The sequence below is a fragment of the Capricornis sumatraensis genome, chromosome 3, assembly GCF_032405125.1.
Source record: "Capricornis sumatraensis isolate serow.1 chromosome 3, serow.2, whole genome shotgun sequence".
Lineage (NCBI taxonomy): Eukaryota > Metazoa > Chordata > Mammalia > Artiodactyla > Bovidae > Capricornis > Capricornis sumatraensis.
This window is the reverse complement of record NC_091071.1, coordinates 15,543,700-15,569,963: the sequence shown is the minus strand read 5'-3', so window position 1 is coordinate 15,569,963 and position 26,264 is coordinate 15,543,700. Positions and strand designations below refer to the sequence as shown.

Genomic DNA, 26,264 nt, shown 5'->3' with positions numbered 1-26,264 from the left:
GGGTCTAAAATGGAGGGCACGTGTGTCAAAGGTATGAATATACCACACCGCCTCAGGCTTTGTGGATTCTGACTCTTCATTAATCTTAACCCCTTTTGGGGCTCCTTCCCAGACCTCATCTCCCTCAGGACCCCACCAGAGCCCCAGGGCAAAGTGTGATACCCTGGAGTATCCAGACTCCCCTCCCCAAATCCTGCTACTCTTCCAGAAAACAGTCTGCCAAAGGCAAGAGGCTGCATTTCAGAGGGGCAGGTGTGCGATGCAGTAATGACACCTGCAACTTTGACCTTGAACTTTACTGTAAATCTGCCCCTGGCTCAACAATACCCTCAGGAGTTAGAATGAAACGACCCCTCAGCCCTGCCTCCTTGGAAGATGCTTGGCCTTCCCAGGTGGCCCAATGGTAAAGAACCTGGCAAGCTATAGTCCATGGGGTCACTAAGAGCCAGACAGGACTGAGCAACTGAACAACAAAGCCCTGCTCATACTCAAATCTTGTCAGAGACCTCACCTGTGAACCGTATGTTATAAATCCCATCATTAAATTCTGCCGGGTTGGGGCACATAGTTTTTAGAGGCAGAATCCCAGTGTGTCCCCCTTCATCTGGCAAAGTAATAAAGCTCTCCTTTTCTATTCCACCCAAAACTCTGTCTCTGAGATTTGATTTAGCACTAGGGTAGAGAGGCTGAACTTTTGGTAATGGAGCCTGGAGCTGAGGGAGGCAACAGGGAAGAGACACATGGAGGTGGAAGGGCTGGTTCAGGCCAGGCCATAGGAAACCCATCAGCTTCAAGTTTTCAAACTTGATCTTGAGGGCAATGGGGAGCCTTGAAAGTTCCAGTGAGGGGCTTCCCTGGTGGCTCAGTGGTAAAGAATCCACCTGCCAATGCTGGAGATGCAGGTTCAATCCTTGGGCCGGGAAGATCCTTCACGCTGCAGAGCAATTAAGCCCGTGCGCCACAACCACTGAACCTGTGCCCTCAAGCCCGTGTACCCCAACTACTGAAGCCCGACTGTCCTACAGCCTGTGCTCCACACCAAGAGAAACCACAGCCATGAGAAGCCTTTGCACCTCAACTAGAGAGCAGCCCCTACTCACAACTAGAGAAACACCTGCACAGCAATGAAGCCCCAGCACAGCCGTAAAGAGATGAAAACCAATTCCACTTATGTAACATAGAAAAGATGTAAGTACTTACAAAAAAAAGTTTCAGTGAAAGACAAGGTTCTTCACTTCTGTCTTCCTCTTCCAAACCCATAACCCAAATCGAATCATAGGGGAAATTTCAGACAAGTCCAAATTTTAGGAATTTGACCATAAACCACACCAGCACTCCTCAAACTGGTCAAGGTCAGTGAAAACAAATCGGAGCAGTCAGAACAGAGAAAGCTAAGGAGACATGACAGCTAAATGTACCGCGGTGTTCCAGACAGGATTCTGAAACAGAAGAGGGATGTTACGGAAAGTTAGTAAAACATAAATAAGTTTAACCCATCCACACAATGTAGTAATATAGTAATCCATCCACACAGTGGAATGTTACCCAACAATAAAGGAGAATAAAGTACTATTACACATTACATCGATGAATCTTAAAAACATGCCAAGTACAAGAAGCACACACAGAAAACACATTAGACCACATATGGGATGATTCCATTTGTGTGAAATGCCCAGAACAGGCAAACCTCCAGAGACAGGAAGTAGGTTAGAGGAAGGCAGGGGCTGGAGGGTGAGTGGGGATGGGGAGAAATGGGGGAGAAACCACTGCTGGGTGGGGTTTCTTTTAGACAAAATTCTAAAATGAGGTTGTAACAATGCTTTCGCAATCCTGTGAATGTACTAAACAAATGGTACTTTAAGTGGGTGGATTCTATTCCAATAAAGCTATTTAAAAATAGTAATGTCAAAAACAAAAACAACAAAAAAAATAGTAACATTGGTTCATGGGTTAACAAATGTGCCACTGAAAGATGTTAACAATAGGGGAAACTGGGTGTATGCTCTGTACTATTTTTGTAAATCTACAAAACAATTATAAGATACAAAAAGCTTATTTATATAAAACTTATATAGTGATTTCCCTGGCCCTTCAGTGGTTAAGAATCTGTCTGCTAATGCAGGGGACAATGCAGGTTTGATTCCTAGTTTGGGAAAATTCCACATGCTTCAGGGCAACCGAGACCCCACAACTTTTGAGCCTGTGCTCTGGAGCCCATGAAACACAACCCCTGAAGCCTGAGCGCCCTGGAGCCCATGCTCTGCAACAAGAGTAGCCCCACTGAGACCAGAGAAAGCCCGTACACAACAACAAAGAGCCAGTACAGCCAAAAATAAATTAAAAAAAAATTAAAAACAGAGGAAAAAATAAAAGACTCTGCACCTCCAATGCAGTGAACGTTGAGTTCGATCCCTGGTCAGGGAACTAAGGTCCCGCATGCTGTGTGGGGTGTGGCAAAAAAATATATACTCACATGTAAAAATTATATATATGTATACACACACATATATATACACATACAGTTTGTTTGGTTTAAGGCAAGGGAGTTAAGCGTTGATAGGGGCTTGAAATAGGGACATGGCCAATGAAGAATTGAGTGAGGTTTAAGATAGGGAGAGGCATTCAGCTGGATGGAGTGCTAGTTTCCTATTGAGGCTAACACATGACCTCAAACTTAACTCAGCACAATTTTATTAGTTCTAGCAGTGGTCAAAAGTCCCAAGTGGTTTCACTAGGCCAAAACCCACAGTGGAGCTGCGTTTCTTTGTTCCAGCATCTACAGGTACCTGCATTCCTTGGTATCTAGCCCCATCTTCCAACTGCAAAGCCAGCAGCAGGTGTAAAATCTTCACCTCCCGCTCACTTTGACCCTCCTCAGTTCCATTCACTTAATAGGACCCATGTGAACATACTGGGCCCGCCTCACTAACCCAGGATACATCATTAACTTGATCATGTTTGCAAGCTCCCTTTTGCCAGACAGCCGTGCATTTACAAGGGCTTAGGATGTGGCCATTGTGGGGGGCTATTAATCTGCCCACACCTGTTGTGCTCAGGGATGTAAACACAGAAGGGATGTGTCTGTGTCCATCCCAAAGCTGAGGAGCTGGGATGCCTGCAGGATATCTGGGGGAACTTCCCCTTGGCTTCCATCTATTCACCAAACACTACGCACCTCTGATGAGTCAGTCACTGGGGATATAAACGTGAATACTGTATTTCATTGGTTCTAAAACATCTGTTTTTTCACTTTGGAACATATCTGAAATCAGGATGCAGCTTTGATTTGAATCAATGACATCTTACAACCGCAACAGGCAGGGTTTTCTTTCTAACACATGAAGACATCTTACAACTGAAGGTATCTTGAAGTCAGTGAAATCCAGGTCTGAACAGAGCACTAGAGTAGGCTCCACTGCTATAGACATTATTATAGAAGGTAGCTGCCTCACTAGGGAATCAAGTATCCCCACCCAGCCCCTCCCCCCTTTCCTGGTTCTTGGCCTGCCTCCTTCTGCCCCAGGATGCCCATTGCCCCATGGCTCTGCTGCTCAACTCTTGGCTAACTGACGCCATGGCCACACCCACGTTCAGCTCTAACACATGAACTGGTCCGTGAACCGGGCCCTCTCCCAGGTGTAACCTCGAGTTGGGCCCTGTGGTTTTCCACCTGGATGCACATGGGAAACACCTGGAAAACACTTGGGAGTTTTTCAAAGACCCAGGCCATCCCTAGACCAAATCATTCATAATGTCTGAGGAGTGAGGTTACAGTTCCCCATAGACTCCAACAGAGAGCCAGGTGGAGAACTAATTGGTGTGAGTAAGGAGAAGCCTGAGGCAGCACCAGTGGGAGGTGGAAAGTGTTAGGTCCAGACTACACAATGACACCTATCGGTCTTCCTCCCAATCCTCCCCAGACGCACTCTGAATGGAGAGGACCAGCCCAGTTCTCGCAGTTTCCTAAAGGAACTAAACTAAGTCAAATATATTGTAGGAGCCCAGGAAATGTAAGCTGTACAGACTCCAAGGCCAGTCAGAAAAGACCTGGTGCCAAGAAAGGCCTTCGAAGGGAGTCCACTGGGTCGGGGACAGTCCTCTGATTCACTGTGTAACCTCCAGCGAGACACTGCCCATCTCTGGGCCTGTGCAGACTGGCCCAGGTGGCCTTGAAAGTCCTTCAGGTGCCAACACTGAGTTTAGACTTTACCTCAGAGACCATTTCTATCTGCTTCTAAGAAGTCTGAGACAGCGGGGAGCAAGCCAGTAAGCATCAGCCTTTCTGCTCACTCCCAACAGATGTCTCAGCCCATCCAAGCCTCAAGATTCCACTTCTGGGGCTCTATCCTATATTGGTTACAAGGCAGAACATCTTAGGTCCTTGAAGCCAAAGACCTAAGAACAGCAAAACGGGAACCCTCAGGGGATTCTGGAGAACAGCATGTGAGTGGAGAGATTTTTCAGCTGAGAACAAAGTCCAGATTGGGAGGCCACAGGACACCTCAAAGGCCCGGCCCTGCCCCAAGGAACGGGAAACAAAGGCGAGGTGGTTCGAGGGACCAGAGAGAAATTCCCAAGGAGGAAATTCACGAGAGGAAACGCTAAGGGCAAGAACAAGTCCAAAGGGATCTGGAAGAGGTTCCCAGCTCCACCTTCTGGCCATCAGCACAGCCAAGGCCCCTAATACACAACTAAAGGCTTTTATTGGGAAAAAGAAGTTGACTGAAAAGTGGCCCCCAACATCTTCACTGCCTGAGGCAGCCGGGGCCTCCTCCACAGAGTCCAGCAAAGAAGGGACCACCAAACTGGGCCCTCAGGAGGCTCAGGTGTAGAGGTCAAAGTCAATCCGTTTGGAGTTGTAGAACTGGCCACCCGGGGGGTCCAGCTTCCGGCAATAAACGCCATCTGGGAAGTAGCCTTCGTTCACCCAGGTCTGCAGGAAAAGAGGGCAGAGCTAGGAGAGGACTGATGGGGTGGGGGGAGGGAAAGAGGCACAGCAAAGTAGAGAGGAGCTTACCTGCATCTGGGTGCTGGTGAAGGGCCCGTACAGCTCAGCATCCCCTGTGTTCTCCCACTTATATTCCCACATCACGTCCGCAAGACCATCTCCAGGTGACTCTGCTTCTAAAATAACAGGCCAAGTCATTTGGGCCTCCAGTGGCCTGCCCCCTGCCCACAACCCCCCTCCTCTGCCCTTCAATCTTACCTTCCCTCTGGGCAGGGGTTGGGGTCTCCAGCTCCCCTTCTGTCACTTCCTCAGCAAACATGTCCAGGGAGGGGGGCGGTGTGGGGTCACGGGGTCCCTGGGTCTGGCACGCCAACCCCTTCAGTCTCATGGCCAACCGTTCCCTTGTCTCCTGATACACTCCCAGGTTGCCCTGGGCCACCATCTGGTCAGCCAAGCCAGAGAGCCGGTCGAGGCGCTGGGGGGAACTGGGCCGCCCGGGCCCCTTGCTGCCTTCTTTGCTTCCCCCTCGGGCTCCCAGACGCCTCAGTGCCCCAGCCACTGTCTCTCTTGGCAACATCAGTTCCAGAAGGCCCTCCAGGAGGGCTTGGGTGCTCATTGGCGTCTGGCCCAGGCTGTCCTCCTCCTCTGAGTCTGACAGCGGCCGCTGATCAGGTGGCCGCTCCCTGATCTTTACCTGTAATGGGAAAACAGGAAGGTTTTATTTCTGACAAACTGCCAGCAAGGCCCAAGCCCAGCCATGCTAATCTCCGGGCCTCACCCAATCAATGTTATCCAGCCAGCTGTCTCGGATTTGAGCATCCCGGTTCAGGAAATAGTTGCCGTCTGCATCAAAGTGGCCTTCCTCCATCTCTTCCTGCAAGTTGAAGGGTGTGATCCGCACACCTCCCTCACTGGGGAGCGTGGCTGCTTCCTGACCTGTACCCAGACAGACACAAGAATCCCATGCTAGGCAAGCAAGAGACAGGAGCCTCCCGTCCTCCATGGCCCCAGAGGTCCCTATTTGTTCCCCCAGCAAAAAGTCAATTCTTGGTACAGCTCACCTTCCACATCCTCTGAGGCCAAGATGTCATATTTGCTGGACCCTTCCTCCTCCTCCTCCTCCTCCTCATCGCTGTCCAAAGAGTGTTTGCCTTTGAAGCGGCTCCCGGGACCCCCTACCCCAGCTACAGGGTCCACCAACTGTGGGCAGGAGACAGAAGTTAAGAAAGAAGCAATTTACTGGCTATGACCCCAAATACTCTAGGATCTACACTCAAACTGAAAATCTTGCAAAACCATATCTCAGAAATACGTGGAAAAGCTGACCCTTTCCATACTTTCTTTGTCCCTCCAGATCTCTCTTCTGGCTTCTAATTTATTTTTTTTCTCCCTTCACACCGCCACAGAACAGAGGAGTCTGGCCCCCCTCACCTTTTTCTTGGGGACACTGATTTCATCCTCGTCATCATCTCCCACGCCTTGGAAGGTCACTTTCCTCTTTGGCATGACTGGACAGAAGGGCTTTTCCAAACTGAGCAGAGGGAAAGGGTGCAGATTAAGGGAACTGGGTGAGGAGGCAACTCCCCGCGAGGGGGCCCCCTGCACAACAGATCTTTTACTTGGCGGGTACTAGATCCACTTTGGGAAGGGAGTACAGAATCAGGAGCCGAAAGGGGAGCTGGTAGTCCAGAACCACCCCCCCCCCCTCCCGCCCCGGGACTTGGCTTAGCATCTAAAAGAGCCGCTGGAGCGGAGACGCAAGAGCGGACGGGCAGAGGAGTTCCTACGGGCACCCCCACCCTTGACGAGAGGAGACGGGCTCCCCCACGTGACCACCCTTATTCCAGGCCCCAGCAGTGCTGGGCGCGATGTGCTTCGCGGGTAAACACCCGCTCCACCACCCCCAGCTTCCTCGGAACCCGAGGGGCCCCGGCAGACCCAGGACCTAGCGCCCTGGCAGCCCCGCTCCTCCCTGCGCCGAACTCCCAACTCCGCGGGGTGACTCCCAACTGTCTTGGGCTGTGTACAAATTAGAAAGGCGGCAGGGCCACGGGGACACCAGCAGTCCCGCCGGCACGCGCTCACCTAAGAATCCAGGAAAGGTGGGGGAAGAAAGGGAGAGAGGGTTTCACCAGGGCTACATCCGGGCCACCCGCCCGCCACCACCCGGAAGAGAACTGCGGAAGGCGTCGGGGAAAGCCGGAAATGGCTTCACTCGGGTTAGATGAACAACTGAAGGAGCGGGCGGAAGTACGCGCCGCGCGGGGAGAGACGCCCCCTCCCAGAAGTGACGCGAGCCGTGTGGGGCGACTATGGTGAGAAGAGGGGACATTTGAACGCCTAGACCCTGATCGGACGAGGATGGCCGGAAGTGGTCTCGGTTTCCTCCTACAACACTAGAGGCTCTGAGGAGAAAGGGGCGCCCAGGTTCACGATGGAGGAACAAAGTCCCAGCAGGGCCGGTGGGTTCCTGCCCTAGTTTTCTCTTTCCCGGGTTGAGTCTCCTTTTCCCCACGGCTGGTTCTGCGCCCTTCATCATCTCATTAGAAATCCTGCCTTCCTACTCTTGGCGTCTAGTTGTCCGCCCTTTGCTAGTCCGAGGTGTAGCCTTGCTGTTGTCCCAGAGGTTCTCCTGGGACTGTCCGAACCCAGCTCCTTTTAGGACCCAGGGGAAGTCTAAAATCAGCCGCCTCCTATCCCCTGGGCAAGTTCCTGGTTTCTGAGGTGGGAAGAGTCAAATAGGAGAGGTGGCAGTGGCACCTGTTCCCAGTACCGAGGCCTGAAGTCCTTGTGCCCTCATCTCAGGTAGGCCTGGGAAAGGGCCGTAGTGGATATCCGCCAACCCCAACCCCAAACAGGACCCCAGCACTACAGTCCTGCCCAGGTTTTGTAATTTGGCCCAAGGGGCAGAGCTGAGGTTGGGAGGTGGGTGGAAGGTCCTTCTTGAAAACTCAAGAGAGTTTGAATCCCTCTAGACCAAGACCAAGACAGTGCCCAGAAAGAGCCTACTGGAACCAGAGGAGGGCAGTGCTGGGGTACCCCGGATAACCAAATGCACCACTCCTCCTTTCTCCGCTCCTAGGGTTTCTTCCCACAGTGGGCTACCATGAAACTGCACCGAAAGTCCGTGCTCCGTTTCTTCCGTGGGTATAGAACACAGGCTCCAGACCGGGAGGGCATCCTGCTAAAGAAGGGGGCCCGAAATACGAGTTATCAGCGCCGCTGGTTCATCCTGCGAGGAAACCTCCTCTTCTACCTGGAACACCAGGCTGACCACACACCCCTGGGTCTCATCCTATTAGAGAACTGCCAGGTGGAGCCACGCCTTGGAGCCACAGAACCTTATGCCTTTACCATTCGGACTCCAGGGGGAGATGGTGGGCGGGCCTACAGGCTGGCAGCAGAAAACCGGGAGGAGCTGAGAGCCTGGCTGTGGGCGTTGGCCGGAGCCACCTGGACGCGGCTGGCTGAGCTGCTACGCCCCCTGGAGGCCCAGTACCGGGAGCTGTGCCAGGCAGCTGGCCAAGAGCCCGGCTCACCCCCAGAGGACTGTGGCTCCCCAGCCACCCCCAGGACCCTCTTCAGCTTCCAGGAGTTGCACGAGCACTTCGGAAAGGAGATCCGGATGCTGCAGGCTGTCCACAAACAGTTCCAGGAGGCCAGTGACAACGGAGGCAGCAGATCCCCAGCAGGTGGAGGTGAAGCAGGAACGCAACTGTGTTGAGTGACTAATAGACTAAAGGCCCAAAGGTATCTGCCAAGTCCAGTCAACAGCTTCCAGAGACACCCAGATCCTTGCTAACTCGTCACTCCCTCCCTCCTTGTCCTTTAACCCCACTCATCAAATAACAAGGCAAAAGACAGGCCCAGGTACAACAGCAGGTTCTTTTCCGGTTCCTCAAAGCGGCCGCACAGGGTGGGGGCAGAGACAGAAGAACATGTAAACATTGGGTTCCACCCCCTGGGGCTCAGGGGAAGACCCTTACCCAGGAAGGGGCTGGAGGGTTGGAAGGGACAAAGTGAAAGGCAGGGGCCCTGGTCAGACAAAGCAGGGGAGGCCTGAGAATACAGAGAAAGGTGGGTGAAGAGGAAGGAGAGCAAGGAGGGTGGTGGTGGGAGACATTTCCTGTTCCAGTGCGTGTCGCCTTAAATAAACTAGAGTGCAAGAACACTGAGGAGGGAGAACCAGAGAACAGAAGATGGAGTGAACACCCCCACCCGGGGCCCACCAGGTCCTCTGTACATAATTACAACACAGAGATGTCCAGAAGGAGAGCAAGAGCCTGGGCCCCCAACCAGGAACTGGGGGAAGACAGGCAGGACTGAAGGGGGTAAAGGAACCCGGCTTCACTTCACGGGTAAGGGGAGTGACTGGAGTGTAAGAATCTGAAAACTGCTGACTCCCACTGCCACAGGTCACCCCTGCGGTAACCAAAGGCCAATCAGGAGAGCGGCACCTGGGAAGGGACCCCAGTTGGGCCGAGCTGGAGGTGAGGTGTCCACTGCTTCCCCAGGGAAATGCAGCTGCCCCCCGTTCTGACTGTCCTGGCCACGCGGGGATCAGCAGCTGGCACGGAGACGGGGAACAAGCCACTTTCCTCAAAAAGAGGGACAGCCTGCCAAGGGCGGGCTGGGAGCAGCACCCCAGGCTAGGTCTGCTCTTGGCTGAGGGAAAAGAGGGGGCCACGCAGTCCAGCCCCAGGGCAGAGGTCAGAAGTACGCATCCTGCCGGGCCTCTGATGCTGAGGACCTGTCCCCGCCGTCCTGGGGGGCAGGCGGTCCATCTGCCTTTCGACGGAGCGAGAGCTTCCTGCCCTGGGCCTTCTTCTCCTGCTTCTGCCGCTCCTTCTCCTGTTTCTGCTGTTCCTTCTCCTGTTTCTGCTGTTCCTTCTCCTGCTTCTGCCGCTCCTTCTCCTGCTTCTCCCGTTCTTTTTCCTGTTTCTGCCGCTCCTTCTCGCGTTCCTTTTCCTGTTTTTGCCGCTCCTTCTCCTGCCTCCGGGCCTCCTTGCCGCTAGGGGCCAGAGGGGCGCTGTTGCCAGTAGGCGAAGGAAGGGATGGGCGCAGTCCCTCGGCAGTGACCACGGGCCCTGGGGCAGGCCCTGCGCTGGCCCTGCGGACAGGAGGGGGTGGGGAGGGGACCCCTCCACCTGCCCGGGAGCCCCGGCTCTTGAGGCCAGGGAGGCTGAGGAGGCTGGAGGAGGGGCCCAGGGGGGGCAGCTGCCGCCGGCGCTCCTCGTGGATGGCCCGGGAACCGTGTAGTCTCCGTGAGGGCCGATACTGCAGCTCGCCCCGCGTTTCCAGCCACTTCTTGAGCTGGGCTGCGTTCTCTCGCTCAATCAGTGCTTCTGTCACTTGGAGGTTGGTCACCTAGATGGAGAAGACATGGGTACCAGGGTGAAGTGGGGGGTGGGGATCTACTGAAGCGGGTGTGAGGTACACTAAGGCCAGGACCTACCTCGTGCACGAGGAAGTCCTCCTGCATGCACTGCTGGGGCAAGTTCCGCAGCTGCTCCATGGTCTCATACATGCCTTGGCAGGAGCGCAGCTTTTCCACCGAGCCCAGCGTGTGCCGCAGCAGCACCAGGGCCACCCGGAAGATGATCTTGACGCCTGCAGGCCCGAAGAGAAGAGGCCATGGGTGATCAGCCTGGGGGTCTCAGCCTGGCCCGTGCAGGGGGTACTCACAGCCCCCATCCCTGGGTATTGTTGACCCGACAGATGAGGAAATGGAGGCCTCAAGGAGAAAATGAGCTGCCATTGGTTTTAGGCTCCTGGGAGGCAAAGCAAGCTGTGGCTGGTGGCAGAGCCAGTAAGATCAAGTCTCAGTTTCTCCAGCCCCGAGATGGATCTCAGCCACCATGGAAACCCCAGTCCCCCTACTGGCCTACATGGCTACAGAAGTACCTTCACAGAAGAACATATCCCAGACCCGGAGCACTGACGCCCAGGGCAGGGTGCGGGCGAAGATGCACATGAACCACTCTGTCATGTAGAGCACGGGATCGATGCGCTGCCGTCGCAGGTGCCGGTGCGCCAGTGGGGAGGCCCGGCGCAACAGGGCAAAGAAGATCTCTCCGTCCAGCTGAATGGCCTCCTGGAGATGGGATGAACCATGATAGGCGCCCTGGCTGTGGGCCCCCTGGGGTGGGACTGGCGCTGGCAGTCGGATCCCACCCGTGAGGCGGGACCCTCAGCTCAGTGGGAGGGCCCAGAGCGGCCAGCCAGAAGGGTGAGGCTCAGCCCGCCCCGCAGTCCTAGGGACAAGCCGTAGCCCCAGGCGCACCAGCCTCCACACACTCACCAGCCCTGCACTGTAGTAACCAGGGAGATACTTGTCGCAGATCTGCACCAGGCACCAGAAGGCTTGCTGAGAAAGACAAGAACAAGGAGGGAGGGGTGGGGCCAGAGGAACAGGGGGCAGGGAGCTCCCCCATCACCCCTGCAGGCCCAGCCCCTCCCCGACTAGGTCCGGCGTCTGCTGACCTCAGCAGGCATGTGCATGAGCAACACCGCGGCCACGGGAGCCTGGGCTTGGCAATAGCCCTCGTCGGGCCGGTAGATGGTGTAGGCCTTCAGGATTCGATACAGGTCCTGCTGCCTGTGGGCACAGGGAAAGACCATAAGGGCAATCACAGGACTTGGGACTCCCTGCCCCTGAACAAACCCCGACCCCAACCCCACCCCAGACTCCCCCAGAGCTTTACCAGCACACACCTGATCTAGCTACCTTCCCACCTCCTGAGCTTAAGCCAAAGTCTCAGATCATCATGGAGGCTTTCTCCCAGGCTCCAGCCTTCCACCCTTGCTGCACACCCACGTGCTCCCTACCCATTCCCCACAGGCTCTGCTCTCCATCTGCCACCATCCCTAAACCCTCAAGGTCACCTTTTCCAGGAAGCTCTCCTCTGCAGCATCGGCCCTCCTCTGGCACTGTCTGTGTGCTTTAACCTCCCAGCAGGTGCTCTCCCAGGGCAGAGCCCGCCTTATCTGACTGGATTTCATCAGTTTCCCCCCAGGCCAGGGCCTTGGTTCTTGTGAGTCCTGGGAAGCCAGCTGGGCCTCAGATTTTCCTCTTGTCTCTGCATCCAGAAGAATACACGCTCTGCCCCAGATCTGTCCCTTTTGCTTGAGGGTGCTCCATAGCTGTATGAGGGAACTCCAACCCCTCAGCCCCCCATTAGAAAGCAGAGGGCCTGCCACCCCTCCCCACGGCTGGTCATCACATCATATCAACACTAAATTCTGAATTTCACTCGTGTCTAGGCCTTCTCTCCAGCTTCCCTGGTGGCACAGAGGTTAAAGTGTCTGCCTGCAATGTGGGAGACCTGGGTTCGATCCCTGGGTCAGGAAGATCCCCTGGAGAAGGAAATGGTAACCCACTCCAGTATTCTTGCCTGGAGAATCCCATGGACGCAGGAGCTTGGTGGGCTACAGTCCACGGGTTGCAGAGTTGGACATGACTGAGTGAGGCGGCCTCTCTACCTCCACAGTTACTGAGCAGCTCAGCCCTTCATCTCTTAACCAGGGAAATGTTCATAACCTCCCAGATCTTCTCCCTGCCTCCAGTCACACACCCCTGACCACAGCTTACAACAGTGTTTCTCAAAATTCAGTCACTGAAGTGTGACCTTCATTTGTGGTTTATCTGCACACCGCCCCACACCCCCACTGTTATTTCTCTACTTTGTAATAACATCCATGAAATGACAGGTTTGATATACTAGTTATTTCACCTAATATGTATTAAATATGTAACTTCCACAAGCTCTCACGCTACTTTCACCCACCTGCCTGATTCTGTGCCTCTGCCCCCTCCCGCTGCTATGAGTGAACTATTTGTGAATCTGACCAACCACAGCCTTTCCAATGGATCCCATCCCTTCTTGCCTACACAGGCCATCCTCCCAGCAACCTTCCCATCACTTGGGTATCATCCATTTTTCTCTAACTACAGATGCTGGCAGCATACCAACATGTCATTTCCTCTAGCTTATAAAAAATAAAAAAGTCTATCTACCCAAATTTCCCCTCTGAATATCACACCATTTCTTTCCTGCCTGTTCAGGCAAACCCACCCAGAGTACAGATTTGCTATCCTCAGTTTCTTTCCTCCGATCCTCCATTTGGGCTTTAGTCCTTGCTCCACACAAAACCGCTTTTATCAAGGTCACCAATGACCTCCACATTGCTAAATCCAGAGGTCAGTTTACAGATTTGACTTGACTTGATCCATCAGCAGCAGCTGATCCTGAAACTTCACTTTCCTTCCAGGAAACACTCTCCTGGTTTTCCTTCTAGCTTTTTCCAGTTTCCTTTACAGGTCCTTTCCCATCTTCCTATTCGTGAAATGTTAGCGCTGTAGGCTCAGTCTCTGAACACCCTCCTTTCATACCTACACTTCCTACTTTGATGACCTCATCTAGTCCCACGGGTGAGATCTGGTCCCATCTAGAGGCTGACATCTCTCAACTTCCAATTTATCTCCAGTTTAAATCTCTCCCAGACTTCTCTGGTGGTCCAGTGATTAAGACTTCATACTCCTAGTGCAGGGGGCACAGCTTTGATCCCTGGTTGGGGAACTAAGATTCTACATGCCAAATAGCATGACCAAAAAAAAACCTCTCCCTGGATGTTGTGTATATTGTATATCCAGCTTACCTGGCATCTCACCTGGATGTCCAGTGAGTATTTCAAACTTCACATTCACAAAATGAGTTCCTGATACACCCCTCAAGGTTACTTTTCCCCAACCACCCATATCAGTATATTGTGGCTACATTCATGCTAGTTTCTAAGATCAAGAATCTTAAGAGTCTTCCTTATCTACTCTCTCACACACACCACTCCACATCTAATCCACTGGCAAACCCTTTTGGCTCTACCTTGAAAATATATTCAGAGTTCAACCCCTCCTCCCCACAGTTCCACTGCTACCACCCTGGTCTATCTACCACTGTCTCTGTCTGCGATTATGGCAACAGTCAACCTGGTCTCTGTTGCTGCCCTTGTCTCCTATCATCTATTCTCACCACAGCAGCCAGAACAATCCTAGGGTTTTTTGGGGGCAGAGTTGCACAGTATGTGGGATCTTAGTTCTCAACCAGGAATCCCAGGGATCAAACCCATGCCCCAGGCAGTGGAAGCACGAGTCTTAGCCACTGGACCACCTGGGAAGTCCCAGAATGATCCTTTTAAAACACAAGTCAAATCAGGTCACTTGTAACCCCATCTCCACTCACATTCTCTATTGGCCTTTCTTGCTTTAAACTCTTCTATTTATTACCATTGTACATACGACATATTTTCATTCTTTGTTGTCTATCCCTACTAAAATATAATAAGCCTGGAGAGGGCAGGAGTTTTTATCTTTCATTCACTGCTATCATCTGTAACTAAAACAGTACCTGGAAGACAGCAGGTGCTTGATAAGCACTTGCTGAGAGGATGAACTTACTGTTAAAGTTTATCCACGTGCTCCCACAAGGAGCTGAGAACCATCTAAAAACATCTGGCACACTACTAGGAAGCGATATATAGACTTCTTGAGGAAGTCTGGCAAACAGAACAAAAATCGAAGGGCCCTGGCACAGGATTTAAGGGCTCTTAACTGCTTTGCCAGTTTCAGCAGCTCTATCCAATGCCACTGCCCAGACAGAGCTTACATAACCCCCCAGCCAGGAAAAACCCTGCCCCTTGCTCTGCTTCCATCTATCCTTCAAAACATCACTCACATGCAACCTCCCCAATGAGGCTCTGATGTGTCCCACCTCCCCCTTACCAATACCCCCACGCCACTCCCCCATCACCCCAAGTCAGTGTCTCTCCCTCCCTGGACCCATCCTTCAGTATGTCTTGACACTCAATTCATCAAAGACCACTCCTGCAGAATTCCTGGGAGGCAAGAACTGCTTTCAGCCCAGACTTGAATCCACCCACCACGGACTCACACAATCAGGTTGCCTTACCCGTGCCCGCCTCGAGCAGCAAACATCTCGTGGAAAGGGAACTGGCGGTGCAGGTCCTTCTCAATCACATCCAGCCACTTAGGGTCCCCAGGAGCCCGTTCCAGCTCCTGCAGTGGGACAGCTGAGATTACCTCAGACTCTGGGGGTATGGATGATGGCCCTCATACAGACTCTGTCATTGGTCCCACACCCTGGAGCCGTGCGCACCTCAAACTTGCCCGGGTTCTGCTCCAGGAGTTCCTTGCTATTGGACAGGTACTGCCAGGCCTTGGCTCTGAGGGAGGAGGGGATCCCCTTCCGGCAACGCAGCTTCACCTAAGGCAGGGTGGCCAGCAGGGGAGCAGCTTCAGTGACTGCCACAGCCTCCAAGCCTTCCCCTGAAGCCCTCAGGCTCCCTGGGACACCCAACCTGGCCTTCTATCTTTTAAAGTTACTCCTCCCCCAGGCCCAAGAACCACCTACCCACAACATGGTCCAGAGAGCAGGTAAGACTAGGTTCCTGGGCTTCCCCAGAGCCCATGGGCCCACCCTGTCCTCCCCACCCCCACCACATCCGTGGCCCTGCCCACTACAGCCTTCTCAAACCTTCTGGAAACGCCGTGACAGCCACTTATCCCAGTGACTGAACATCTCCAGCCATTTGAGCTCCCGCTGCCGAGCCACATCCACAGGAATGGAGCTCTCTCTGAGGATATGGGGAGTAGGAAAGAAGTCAGTAGCAGCAGTATAAATCCTGATGCTGCAGAAACTGAGGCAAGCCCTCCCAATCTCCAATGAGAGCCCAGACCACAAACACATTCCGTGAGCTATCAGCACATCAGGATGTCTGGTCACTCCGCCCTCCAAGGCCCTAATTCACCACACTGAAAGGAATTCCCTTTGGACGGAATCTCCGAACAGAGATCACATTCTCATGTTGGACCTCTGTACAGAGGCTGTGTTCAAATCCCACTTCTGACACATAAAAGTTGGGGAGAGAGTACAGGATATGTATAAAGTATACTTTGTACTGGGGCTTCCCTGGTGGCTTAGATGGTAAGAACCTGCCCGCAACGCAGGAGACACAGGTTCCATCCTTGGGTTGGGAAGATCCCCTGCAGAGGGGAATGGACCCCACCAATATTCTTGTCTGGAGAAGTCCATGGACAAAGGAGCCTGGCAGGCTACAGTCCATGGGGTCGCAAAAAGTCATACACAACTTAGCAGCTAACACTTTCACTTTCACTTCACATATTTCACATTAGACCTTCACCACTTACTCACTGTGTGGCCTTGGGCAAGTCACTCTCTAAGCCCCAATTTCCTCATTTGTAAGATGGAGGAAAGAACAGTATCACCTAGCACGGCCTCAGTGAGTAAACAGCAATTATTATCCACAAAATTAAATACAGAACAAATATCTGTCTCCTTAGAAGCAACTGGGTTTCCTTCTACCAGACTCTTGAGATCCCTTGAACCATCTGCAATCTCCTCTACCTCCTCCTCCTTGGAATCACCCCAGATTACCAAGCAAATGAAGCTCTCCTTGCACGGCCTGCTCATTGTTCTAGCAAAGCTTCACACTCAAGATACCACATCAGTCTTAAAACAGTTACTTGGAGGAGCCAGCATTAGGTGAGTGGAATGGAAGAAAGTGCATGTTCCCAGATAGACCTGAGCTCAAATCCCACTTGTCCCTTAGAAATTGGGGAGTCTAGCAAGTGAGAATCAAGTCTCTTCCTTAATCTGTTAAAAGGGATGCCACCGCCTACATCACCAAGTTAGGGGAGGACTACTGAGAAACTGTATATAGAGAACTGTTAAATGGAAGGTTTAATGTTAGTTTCTTTTGTTCCAAGAAGCTCCTTAAACTGAAAGGTGATTTCTCATTAATCTCTATCTTAAAAGTCAATTCCTAACTCTACTAAAGGCCAGGAGGAGTAAGATCCCTTTCCGGCCCTCAAAATGTCACAAGCTAGCAGAGGGATGACGGCAATGTGATAAGGGAAACGCAATGCCAAAGATGCACGGAAGAGGCAGCTAACTGAAGTAGGGGCAGCAGATATCAGAGAAGGCTTCCTGGAGGAAAGGACATCTGAGGGAAGCCATGAAGGACTGAGTAAAAAATGGCAGGAAAAGGCAAGGAGAAGGGCATTCCTGGCTGATGATACAGCCTGAGTATGAAAGGAGAAAGACTACCATCACTTCAACAGCACACAGCACATGGTGAAAAGTGGGAAAGAGGACCAGAGAGGTTGTCAGGGCTGATAATAAGGAACCTGTGTCCAGGCTAAAGCTTAAACTTTATCCCCTGGACAGTGGGGAGCCACTAAAAGTTTGTAAGAAAACGTGCCCCACGGTCAGCCTGACCTCAGAAGTAGATTCTGCCAGTGTGAACATGGGTTTTAGAGGGAGAAAACCACAAAGGAGAGAGTTAGCACCCAGCACGGTGCCTGGTACACAAGAGGGGCTCACTAAAATCCAATTCAATCCAAGTTCCTTAGGGCAGGATAGCACCATAGGTCACGCGGATCCAAATTATTTGAATGGGGCAATTCACTCGATTGCTCTAATCCTGTTTCTTCATCTGTGAATTAGGTACAACAATGCCTCCGTCATGCATGGGAAAGCACCAGCCTTCCCCACATAGGACCGCGAATGTTGATGCTCGAAGATTTTCTGAAATTTTGTTGTTGTTTTTGGATTATACACCCTGCATTCTTTAGAATACCCTCCCACAGGGCTTCCCCCAACACCAGGCAGGTCCCCCTGACCCCAACATACACAGCCATGACTAAATTCTCCTCATTCTCCACAATTCAGATCAGTCTGGCTGAATTCCCAGCCTGGGCAAAAGATCCCTCCCCTAGGTGCTCACAAAACCCCGTGATGATCTCCAGGCTAAACCTAACATATGATGTCGAAACCAACGGTTTAAGTATTTGTCTCTCCCTCTGGATGATGAGCACCTTGAAAAGCCCATTTGATCCTTAGTACCCAGCACAGGGCCTGGCACCGGGGCTCTCTGGTGAAGCTGTACACTGAACTGACCAGCAGGTTAAAGGGGTACAGGACCAATGGGGAGCATCCAAAGAGAGGAAAGGAAGAAGTCAGAAGTAATTACACCCCCACCTTAGGAGTGACTCAGGCGCCTGGAGGGAACTAGGAAAGAGTAAGCCCGGCTAGGGAGATGAGGAAATGGGGAAGAGGCCTCCCCCACCCCCTTTCCTTCAGTGAAGACATAAGCCTGCTCTTCTGTTTCACAGAGATGCCCTGCCTTCGGGTCTCTCTTCCATCAGACTTCCCCAACTCGTCACCCCATCAGACCTAGGGCTACGGGGGAGAGGTGCTTGCATCCCTCCAGACTTTGCCCCTAAGCGACCAATGATCTCTATCAGAACCCCTGTCTGGTCAAACCTCCAGACTATCCGGCCTGTAGCTGGAGACTCCCATCAAGGAGCTGGGACAACCGGAGGTATCATCTCATTCTACCTTTCACTTCACAGAGGAGGCAAGTGAGGCCCTAACTCCAATGGGGAAGGCACTCACTCAAGGGCGCGCAACACACCACCAAAGGCAAGGCTTAGATTCAAACCCAGAACTCCTGACACCTGGTCTGAAACCTTAACAGGCTGGTGCCACAGAAATGGATGTTCTAGGTTCCATGCCTCAGGATGCTCTAGGCAGGATAGGATCCTTAAGCATCCCACTCCCACTGGTCACTCTCTGGATCCTCAGAGGAGGATGCGCCAAGAGAGTGTAGGCAAGGTGTATCCTTTCCTCCCCATCCCGCCCCACCTCTGCTTCCTTGAAACAGGCCCACTGGATACTCACAGGCTGCCTGAATACTGGCTGCCCCCAAGGAAGCCGTACTTGTCCGTCTTGCGCAGGGCCAGCCCGTTTATCTCAGAGTCTGAGCCCATGGAGCTCACATCATCCGCCAAGGACTCCAGGGTCCCAGACATGAGGCTCACGGAGTCCAAGTAGCTCAGGGTGTCTGGGGCCTGCCCTCGAGGCCCAGAGATGCCAGGTCCCAGGCTGGACATGGAGCCTAAGTCCTGAGAGTTTTCAGCGGGCTCCGGAGCTGGGGTCACCGTCACGACAGCTACCTGGGCCTCACATGACCCTGGAGGGCCTGTGCCAGGCCCTGAAGGGTCCTCCGGAGCCTGTCCGGTTGATGCTGATGTTGCTGCCGCAGCTCCATGTCCACTTGTCACCTGTCCTGCTGTCACAGCTGCAACCCGTGCAGTCACACCTGAGGCCACTGTGGTTCCCGGCTTGGGGGCGAGAGGGGGTTTGGCTGTCAAGGCCCCAGGAGCCGTTCTTGAAGGGGTCCTGGTGAGGGTCCCGGGTCCAGGATCGGGTGAGTTTATAGCCTCCTCCGTCTTCGGAGGGTCTGCCCCTGGGGCCTGAGCCACGGACATCTCGGCTCCAGCCACAGCCTCGGGCACCAACGGCTCCGGGCTGGAGACCTGCGCCCTGGGGGCATCGGGTGAGGCCTCCAGAGGCAGTCCCACCTCCGTGCTCCCTGTGACCGTCGGGCTGGGAGCCGAGTCTGAGGTCTGGGTCGGACCCGGTACCCATGCGGGCCGCGCCTCCCCGGGGGCCACCAGGGTGACCGGGGCCGAAGTGGCCGTGGTCACTGGCGGCCCCGGAGCCACCACCAGGACGGGCCCGGCCCGAGAGCCGCGGGGCGGCGGCGAAGGGGCCGCGGGGGCGCCATGACGGCGCGGCGGGGCCACCAGGGGCGCCGGGCCCGTCTCCATGTCCGCGGGCCGCCCCTCACATCCCCCCGCAGCGGCGGCCGCAAAAGGCGCCGCCCCTCAGGCCGCTCCGCGCCGCTCGCCGAGGAAGGGGAGAAGGCGAAGGGCGCGGCCCGGCGCGCGCCGGGGTCGAGGGCGGCGCGCGGGCGGCTGCCCAGCGCGCGGAGCCGGGGAAAGGGTCCCGGGGCGCCAGGCGCCGGGGTCTCGCTCGCGCCCTCTACCTCCCTCTCGCTCTCTCGCCGCCGCCCCCTCCCTCTCGCTTCGGGCGAGTGGCCGACCTCGCGCCTGCGCACACGCCCCGGTGCCGGCCAAGCGGCCTGCTTCTCCGCGCTTCACGCCTGCGCACGGGCAGTCCCATCGCGCTCCTTTTTCCTCCCGCCTCGTCAGAGGTCTTGGACGAATAATAGGAGAGAGGGAACTGGGTTTCTGCCAATCGTTGGGAGGGTGGGTGGGGCTGGAGGTGGGAAGGGGTGGATAATTTGGGAAGAGGAAACAGAGAAGGCGGAGGGTTATAAAACCAATGAGAGGGCGAGTGAAACCCAGCGGAGGCGGGACGAAGGTATTAACTAGTAGGAAAGCGGGAAGCCGAACCTCCTGGCCAATAAAGATGACTGAAGAGTGACAGACCGTGGAAGGAGGCGGGTGCTGTGCGAGAAGAGGCGGGACTATGTAAAAAAGAATGGTTAAAAGGGAGCCAATGGAAAGGGAAGTGGGAGGAGGTCAGGTTGACAGACAGAGATAACTATTTGGGCGGTGACAGACAGTATCCGCAGTCAATAGCAGCTGAGGGATTCTTCGGGTGTCCCAAGAAGGTCCGGAAGAAATGACAGCTGCGAGGGGCGGGCCAAATTTGCGATTAATTTGCCTTGTAAGCCAATGAATGCATCCTCTCACTTTAGTGATAAGGGAGGAAGAGAGACAGCTGTCTCAGCCAATGGCAACATCCAAAGGAAGGGGGTGCTACCAGCAGGCGGTGCCAAGCCAGGGATGTCGGTGACAGCCGGAGACAAGCGCGGGAGGGGGTGACAGTTGGGGACAGCGCTGAGAGGGGCGGGGTTCGGGAGCATTGGTGAAACCCTTAGCCAATAAGCGCCACGCTTCCCTGCCTGAGTCCTCTCTTGGGCCAGTTCTTTCAGCTCCCAAACCCACCACGGGGCACTTGATTAGGTGCTCTCTGATCGAGTACTCTTGCCCTTCACTCTGTCTCTGATTCTTATCCCAGTCCGCTACAAACCCCAGGTGACTATAACAAGAGCCCCCATATCCTGTAAGTGACTTATCCTTCTGGATCCACCATTTCCTGCGGGTATCCCAATCCCTAGGTCCCTGTCCTCAGATCCATCTATCTGAGCTCCTCCCAGAATCCAGGCTCCGGTTCCTCAGAACTCATCCTCTGAGTGCCCCGTCCATTCTAGTGGAGATCCAAGACCCCAAATCATGGATTCCCACTACCATGAACTCCCATATCTCTGTTCTTATTCTTTGGAGGATGCAGAACAAGCCCTCTGGACGCCTCTCTCCTCATTGACACACCGTTCTGTGCTCCTCCTTTTCTGCCAGGAAACCAGACCCCAATCTCATAATCCCCCTACTCCCCCCGCACCCCACCCCAGGCTACCCTAGACCACAAACACAAAGCCCAGACTTTACCAGCCCCTCCTCTCTCTGGGCTCCATCTCCCTGGGGCCCAGGATTCAGGATTCAGCCCCAGAAGGGCTCCAATTTCTGTGCAAAATCCACCATCCTGAAATTTCAGTCAGGCCTAGCTAGCTCCCAGTTTCACAGTTCCTTGGTCTCTGAGTTCTCTGAGGCTCCTTTCCCCAGCTCAGACTCAGATCCTGTGAACTCCAGTGTCTGAGATTTGCCGCTCTTGATCTCATTCTCTTCAAACTCCCCACTTTCCATTAGGCCCAAGCTTCCTAAGCACTTCCTCCATTCCCTTCTATTGAGTTCTCCTCCCCTCCCACAACCCGGTAAGAAGTGGGCTCTTCCCTGCGCCTGGACCCCCATGGTAACCTTATAAGGTGAGGCAGCTGTTGACTGAGGCAGGGAGGGCCCAGTGCAGGAGGCCAAGGGCAGCTGCTAAGTTTAGGGTGGCTCCTTCTCCCTTCTTAGAGACAACAGGTGGCTCGACCTCAGTGCCCAGAAAAGAAACTGTCTTAGAGGCATTGGCATGAGTCTGGAGGAGGGAGCAGGGAGGAGGCAACTTCTTCAGGACATCAGGTCCTAAACGGAGCAGGAGGAGGAGGAGACATAGGTGTTCTTGCCAACCTTGAACCTTCTGGGGCTTCCTCAACCACTATTTCCCCAGGCCTCCACTGTATGGAATGGACAGGCACTGAGGCCCAGAGGGTTGGGAGAGAGGACCTCAAAATCTCACAGTCAACCAAGCTGGTTCTTGCCCAGATTGGAGAGAGAAGCCATTGGCCATCCAGCCACCAAGGTGAAGGTGATTAATTAGCTTCTCTCTTGGTGTCTTTGACTCCCCTCCTCTTGAGTTCCAACTTTTACATCCATATCCAAAAAAGTGATTAAAGACTCACACTAGACCATGTCTTTCTCCTGTTTCAAAACTTTTCAAGGCTCTCAAGGTCTCAGCCCTCAGTCCCAATCTCTGGTGTCCAGGTCCTTGTATCCTCTGCTCAAGCCCCATCCCAATTCTGGCAATCTGAACACTTCTGATCTTTGATTTTTCCAGGCCTTTGCCCATCCTTGCCCTCCACTTAGCATGCCTGTTCCTCCACTTCTACCCGACACTTCTAGCGGCCTTCATAAGGTCATTTCAGTACTCCTACACAGGCCTGCTATGCCCTCTACTTCTGTATTCCAACTGGTGTGTCATTTTCTGCATTTACCCTCTCTCCAGAGCTAGACTGTAAGTTCTACCAAGGCAGGGCCTGAATATTAATCGTAATGATTGTAAGAATTCCCTGGATGTCCAGTGGTTAGGACTCCAGGCTTTCACTGCCAAGGGCCCAAGTTCACTCCCTAGTCAGGGAACTAAGATCCCACTAGTTGTGCAGTGCTGCCAAAAAAAAGAAATTATAACGATCATACATCACTAATTGTTTCCCAATATGTTCACATCCACAAGTTCTTTGGCCTGGGAATTACCTTCCCATTTTACAGAGCGGGAAACCAGGGCCCAGAGAGTTGGAACACAAAACCCAATGTCACAGAGCAGGCTCTCTGCTCCAGGCTGTCTAGTCTCTTCATACTTAGTGATTCCATGCCTCACATCTTCCCTCACAGACTGCCCCCTCTCCTTGAAGGGGATGTAGACTTCCTAATCCTTCAGCTTCCCCAGATAGCTCTCTCCCACTTTTAATCTGTCACTACCCAGATACATACATACTCTCGACTGTGAACTCCACAATGGAGGAGGACTGTGTTTGCCCAAGTGCACCCACGTGCATCCACATGGTGCACTTGGAGGGACAGCAAGGGGTGTCTTTGGTCAGCCTTCAGCCTCCCTTCTCCAACACCTCCATGTTTGATCAGACCCAGATCCAGGAGTTCAGAGGTGAATATGGGGGGAAGGGAGACTGAAGTATGGTCCAGTGCCTGGTACACTATTGCTGCTTAATAAATTTACTGGGTTTAAACCTTGCAGGGATACAGGAGCCTGGTTCCTCTCTCTCCTAGTCCTGTGTCTCAGCCTGGGCCCTCTCTGAACACTGGCACATTCCAGCTTCCTTTGGGGAGAAAGAACATCCCTTCCTGCCCAGGTCCTGGCAAGACATGTCGCCCAAGACACCCTCCCTCCTTTGTCCCTCGCTAGGCTCCAGCTGCTGCTGGCCCTCCAAGAAAGGAGAGGCCCTGAGCTGGGCTATTTTGGTATCTGGGGTGGGCACCCACAGGGCTAAGGTTACAGTGGTATGTTAAGGGCTCCCTGGGGCAAGACTATATAACTTCAGAGGGAGTGCTCCAGACGGACTCTCTGCTCCTTTCCAGCCAGAGCCACTGCCTTGACCCCAGGAGACCTAAGACATGGTGAGTGAGAATCCCCCAGCCCAAGCTCAGATCTCTCAGACCTCAGGGCAGCCTAACCCATAGAAAGAAAGGAGCTAGTTCCAAGTCTGGCAAGAGGAAAAAAGATGAATCTTCCCTTTCTTGGTATCGTTAATGGGGAATATATAGAATGATGCCCTAAAGGACCCAACCAAGGATAATCTGCCCAGACACTCCACTCTCAGGAGCCCAGTCCCTCTGAAAGCACACTCCTTCACCTTCCTAAATCCCCTGGAACCAGCCAGGCCAGGATTCCCATTCCCATTTTATAAATGAGAAGGTAGAGGTTCAGACAAGGTGAATAAGTGGATCATGGACACACAGCAAGTCTAGGACTCAGAGGAGCCAGGCTCAGGGCACTCAGAAGGCAAGAAACATTTCCCTTGTTGGGCAGGGTGGAAGGATGGGTACTTGAGGGCTTCAGATAGAAATTTGACAATCCAACTGAAACAAGTCCCCTCAGCAAAGAGTCGTAAGGAAGGGGAAGCCTAGAGCCAGAAGAGTTGCTTTAGAAGAATGAACTCAAAGAATCCACTGCCTCCAGAGGAGTAAGGATGGGTCCACGAACCCCTCTGCCCAACCCTCACCCTTCAGGCACCCAAGAAGGCCAGGAGAAGGGCAGCGGCAGAGGGCGGAAGCTCCAATGTCTTCTCCATGTTTGATCAGACCCAAATCCAGGAGTTCAAGGAGGTAAGTGTGGGGAGAAGGGAGACTGAAGGCTAACCAAAGGCACCCCTTGCTGCCCCTCCCCCCACCCCTCCCTGGAATGTGCACCTGTTTGGGGGAAGGAGAAGGGCTTAGATTCCTTACTCCCCTCCCTGCTTGGAGTGTAAGAGGACCTCTGGCTGGCAACCAGAATCTCAGAATCTGATCTGCCTGGAGTAAGGATGCTGAAACTTGGCCATGGGAGACCTAATCTCTCCTTGCCTCTGCCCTCCACAGGCCTTCACAGTAATTGACCAGAACCGGGATGGCATTATTGACAAGGAAGACCTCCGGGACACTTTTGCAGCCATGGGTGAGCTGCCTCCTCTACCTGTAAAGATTCAAGGCTGCAGAGTCCTGGGAGTTCAGCAGCTGTGGGTCCCAGTCCTGCCAGGCCACCTTGGGACTCAGTCTATCCAGGATAAAATTGGATGGGATAAAAAAATAAAAATGGATGGGATGATCTGAATTTATAGGAAGCATTATTCTCTGGCTGCAAGACCCCACTCCAGCCCCTGCTTTCCCAACCCTGTTCCAGGGCGTCTCAATGTGAAGAATGAGGAGCTAGACGCCATGATGAAGGAAGCCAGTGGGCCCATCAACTTCACTGTCTTCCTGACCATGTTTGGGGAGAAGCTCAAAGGTGAATGAAGTATGACGTGTCCTTGGTCCAACCCCTCAGCTGCCTCTCCTCAGAACTTTCAGGGACTGACCCTTTAGCAACCTTTCAGCTACATGTGCCCCCTGACCCCCTCTAGGTGCCGACCCTGAGGATGTGATCACTGGAGCCTTCAAGGTCTTAGACCCTGAGGGAAAAGGCACCATCAAGAAGCAATTGTAAGTGACACGCTCCAGCTGCTCCCACACAGAAAGCCTCTTTCAATTCCCACCAATAACAGGCACTGCCAGTGATAAGGGTGGCTCAGACAGTAAAGAATCTGCCTGCGCAATGCAGGAGACCTGGGTTTGATCCCTGGGTTGGGAAGAACCCCTGGAGGAGGGCATAGTAACCCATTCCAGTATTCTTGCCTGGAGAATCCCTTGAGAAGCTCTTCAGAGGAACCTGGCAGGCTACAGTCCATGCGGTCTTAAAGAGTCGGACACGACTTAGCGACTAAGCACCGCACAGCACAGGGATAAGGGAAAAATCAGGACTGTGGAAATGGGCGATGGAACACAGGAAGAAGGGCAAAACGAGAGGTCAGAGTGTTTGGGAGACTAATGAGGAATCCAGAGTGACCCTGGTTTTCAAGATGAGACTGGGAATGGCAAGGGGGATGAGGTGGGAGGGCGTGGAAAGGAATCACGAAGTCCAGTCTCAAACCTCCCGTATATCAATCACCTCTCTCCAGCCTGGAGGAGCTGCTGACCACGCAGTGTGACCGCTTCTCCCAGGAAGAGGTGAGTGGAGGAGGGGTCTGGAGAAGCGGAAGGGGAACGTAAGGAACCAGTTGGTGATACTCTGCTTGTTTTCCACAGATCAGGAACATGTGGGCTGCCTTCCCCCCCGACGTGGGCGGCAACGTAGATTACAAGAACATCTGCTACGTCATCACGCATGGCGACGCCAAGGACCAGGAGTAGAGCGGACCCTTTTCGGCCTCTGCTAGTCAAAGCCTTCCTGCCAGTCCGATCTCCCCACCCAGACTCCTAATAAATTGAAAGGGTCTCGTTTCTTATCCGCGGCGCCTTCAGTGCGTTTGTGTGAGTGGGATTCAGGTGGGAGGCTGGGCAGACACACCGGCTGGCACGAAAGGAGTGCCCAGCAAATGAATTAATAAATAGTGGCCCGGAGGCCTGGGTGGAGCGGTTCCACCCGCTAAACTCGCACTTATTCCCGCTGGGAAGGAGAAGACTTGCGTGCCCTCAGAGAAACTCAGTTTTTATTGA

The 26,264-nt window shown here is 53.5% G+C and overlaps 4 protein-coding genes across 5 annotated transcripts; 2 read left to right on the top strand and 2 right to left on the bottom strand.

Annotated features, from left to right (window-relative positions):
* Positions 1-4,704: 4,704 nt before the first annotated feature.
* On the bottom strand, positions 4,705-7,150 carry CD2BP2 (CD2 cytoplasmic tail binding protein 2). 2 transcript variants are annotated; one of them, XM_068969351.1, is made up of 7 exons: positions 7,037-7,150; positions 6,383-6,482; positions 6,013-6,151; positions 5,730-5,887; positions 5,210-5,645; positions 5,021-5,127; positions 4,705-4,936 (listed from the first exon to the last, which is right to left on the bottom strand). In XM_068969351.1, exons 2-7 carry the CDS (start codon positions 6,455-6,457, stop codon positions 4,826-4,828), a joined length of 1,026 nt encoding a protein of 341 aa, XP_068825452.1. In that variant the 5' UTR covers positions 6,458-6,482; positions 7,037-7,150; the 3' UTR covers positions 4,705-4,825. The 2 variants fall into 2 exon arrangements, with proteins under 2 accessions (XP_068825452.1, XP_068825453.1); XM_068969352.1 differs by having other exon boundaries at positions 5,021-5,124.
* Positions 7,151-7,693: 543 nt separating this feature from the next.
* On the top strand, positions 7,694-8,832 carry LOC138076991 (sesquipedalian-1-like). The gene is made up of 2 exons (XM_068969353.1): positions 7,694-7,756; positions 8,034-8,832. Exon 2 carries the CDS (start codon positions 8,058-8,060, stop codon positions 8,673-8,675), a length of 618 nt encoding a protein of 205 aa, XP_068825454.1. The 5' UTR covers positions 7,694-7,756; positions 8,034-8,057; the 3' UTR covers positions 8,676-8,832.
* A 4-nt stretch (positions 8,833-8,836) lies between these two features.
* On the bottom strand, positions 8,837-19,661 carry TBC1D10B (TBC1 domain family member 10B). The gene is made up of 9 exons (XM_068969350.1): positions 18,730-19,661; positions 15,502-15,601; positions 15,124-15,231; positions 14,917-15,023; positions 11,435-11,549; positions 11,253-11,318; positions 10,856-11,045; positions 10,407-10,561; positions 8,837-10,318 (listed from the first exon to the last, which is right to left on the bottom strand). Exons 1-9 carry the CDS (start codon positions 19,659-19,661, stop codon positions 9,662-9,664), a joined length of 2,430 nt encoding a protein of 809 aa, XP_068825451.1. The 3' UTR covers positions 8,837-9,661.
* A 4,608-nt stretch (positions 19,662-24,269) lies between these two features.
* MYL11 (myosin light chain 11) lies at positions 24,270-25,958 on the top strand. Its single transcript, XM_068968262.1, has 6 exons — positions 24,270-24,359; positions 24,612-24,687; positions 24,913-25,017; positions 25,133-25,211; positions 25,727-25,775; positions 25,854-25,958. The coding sequence occupies exons 1-6, from the start codon at positions 24,324-24,326 to the stop codon at positions 25,956-25,958; spliced, it is 450 nt and encodes a 149-aa protein (XP_068824363.1). The 5' UTR covers positions 24,270-24,323.
* The last annotated feature ends 306 nt before the right edge of the window (positions 25,959-26,264 follow it).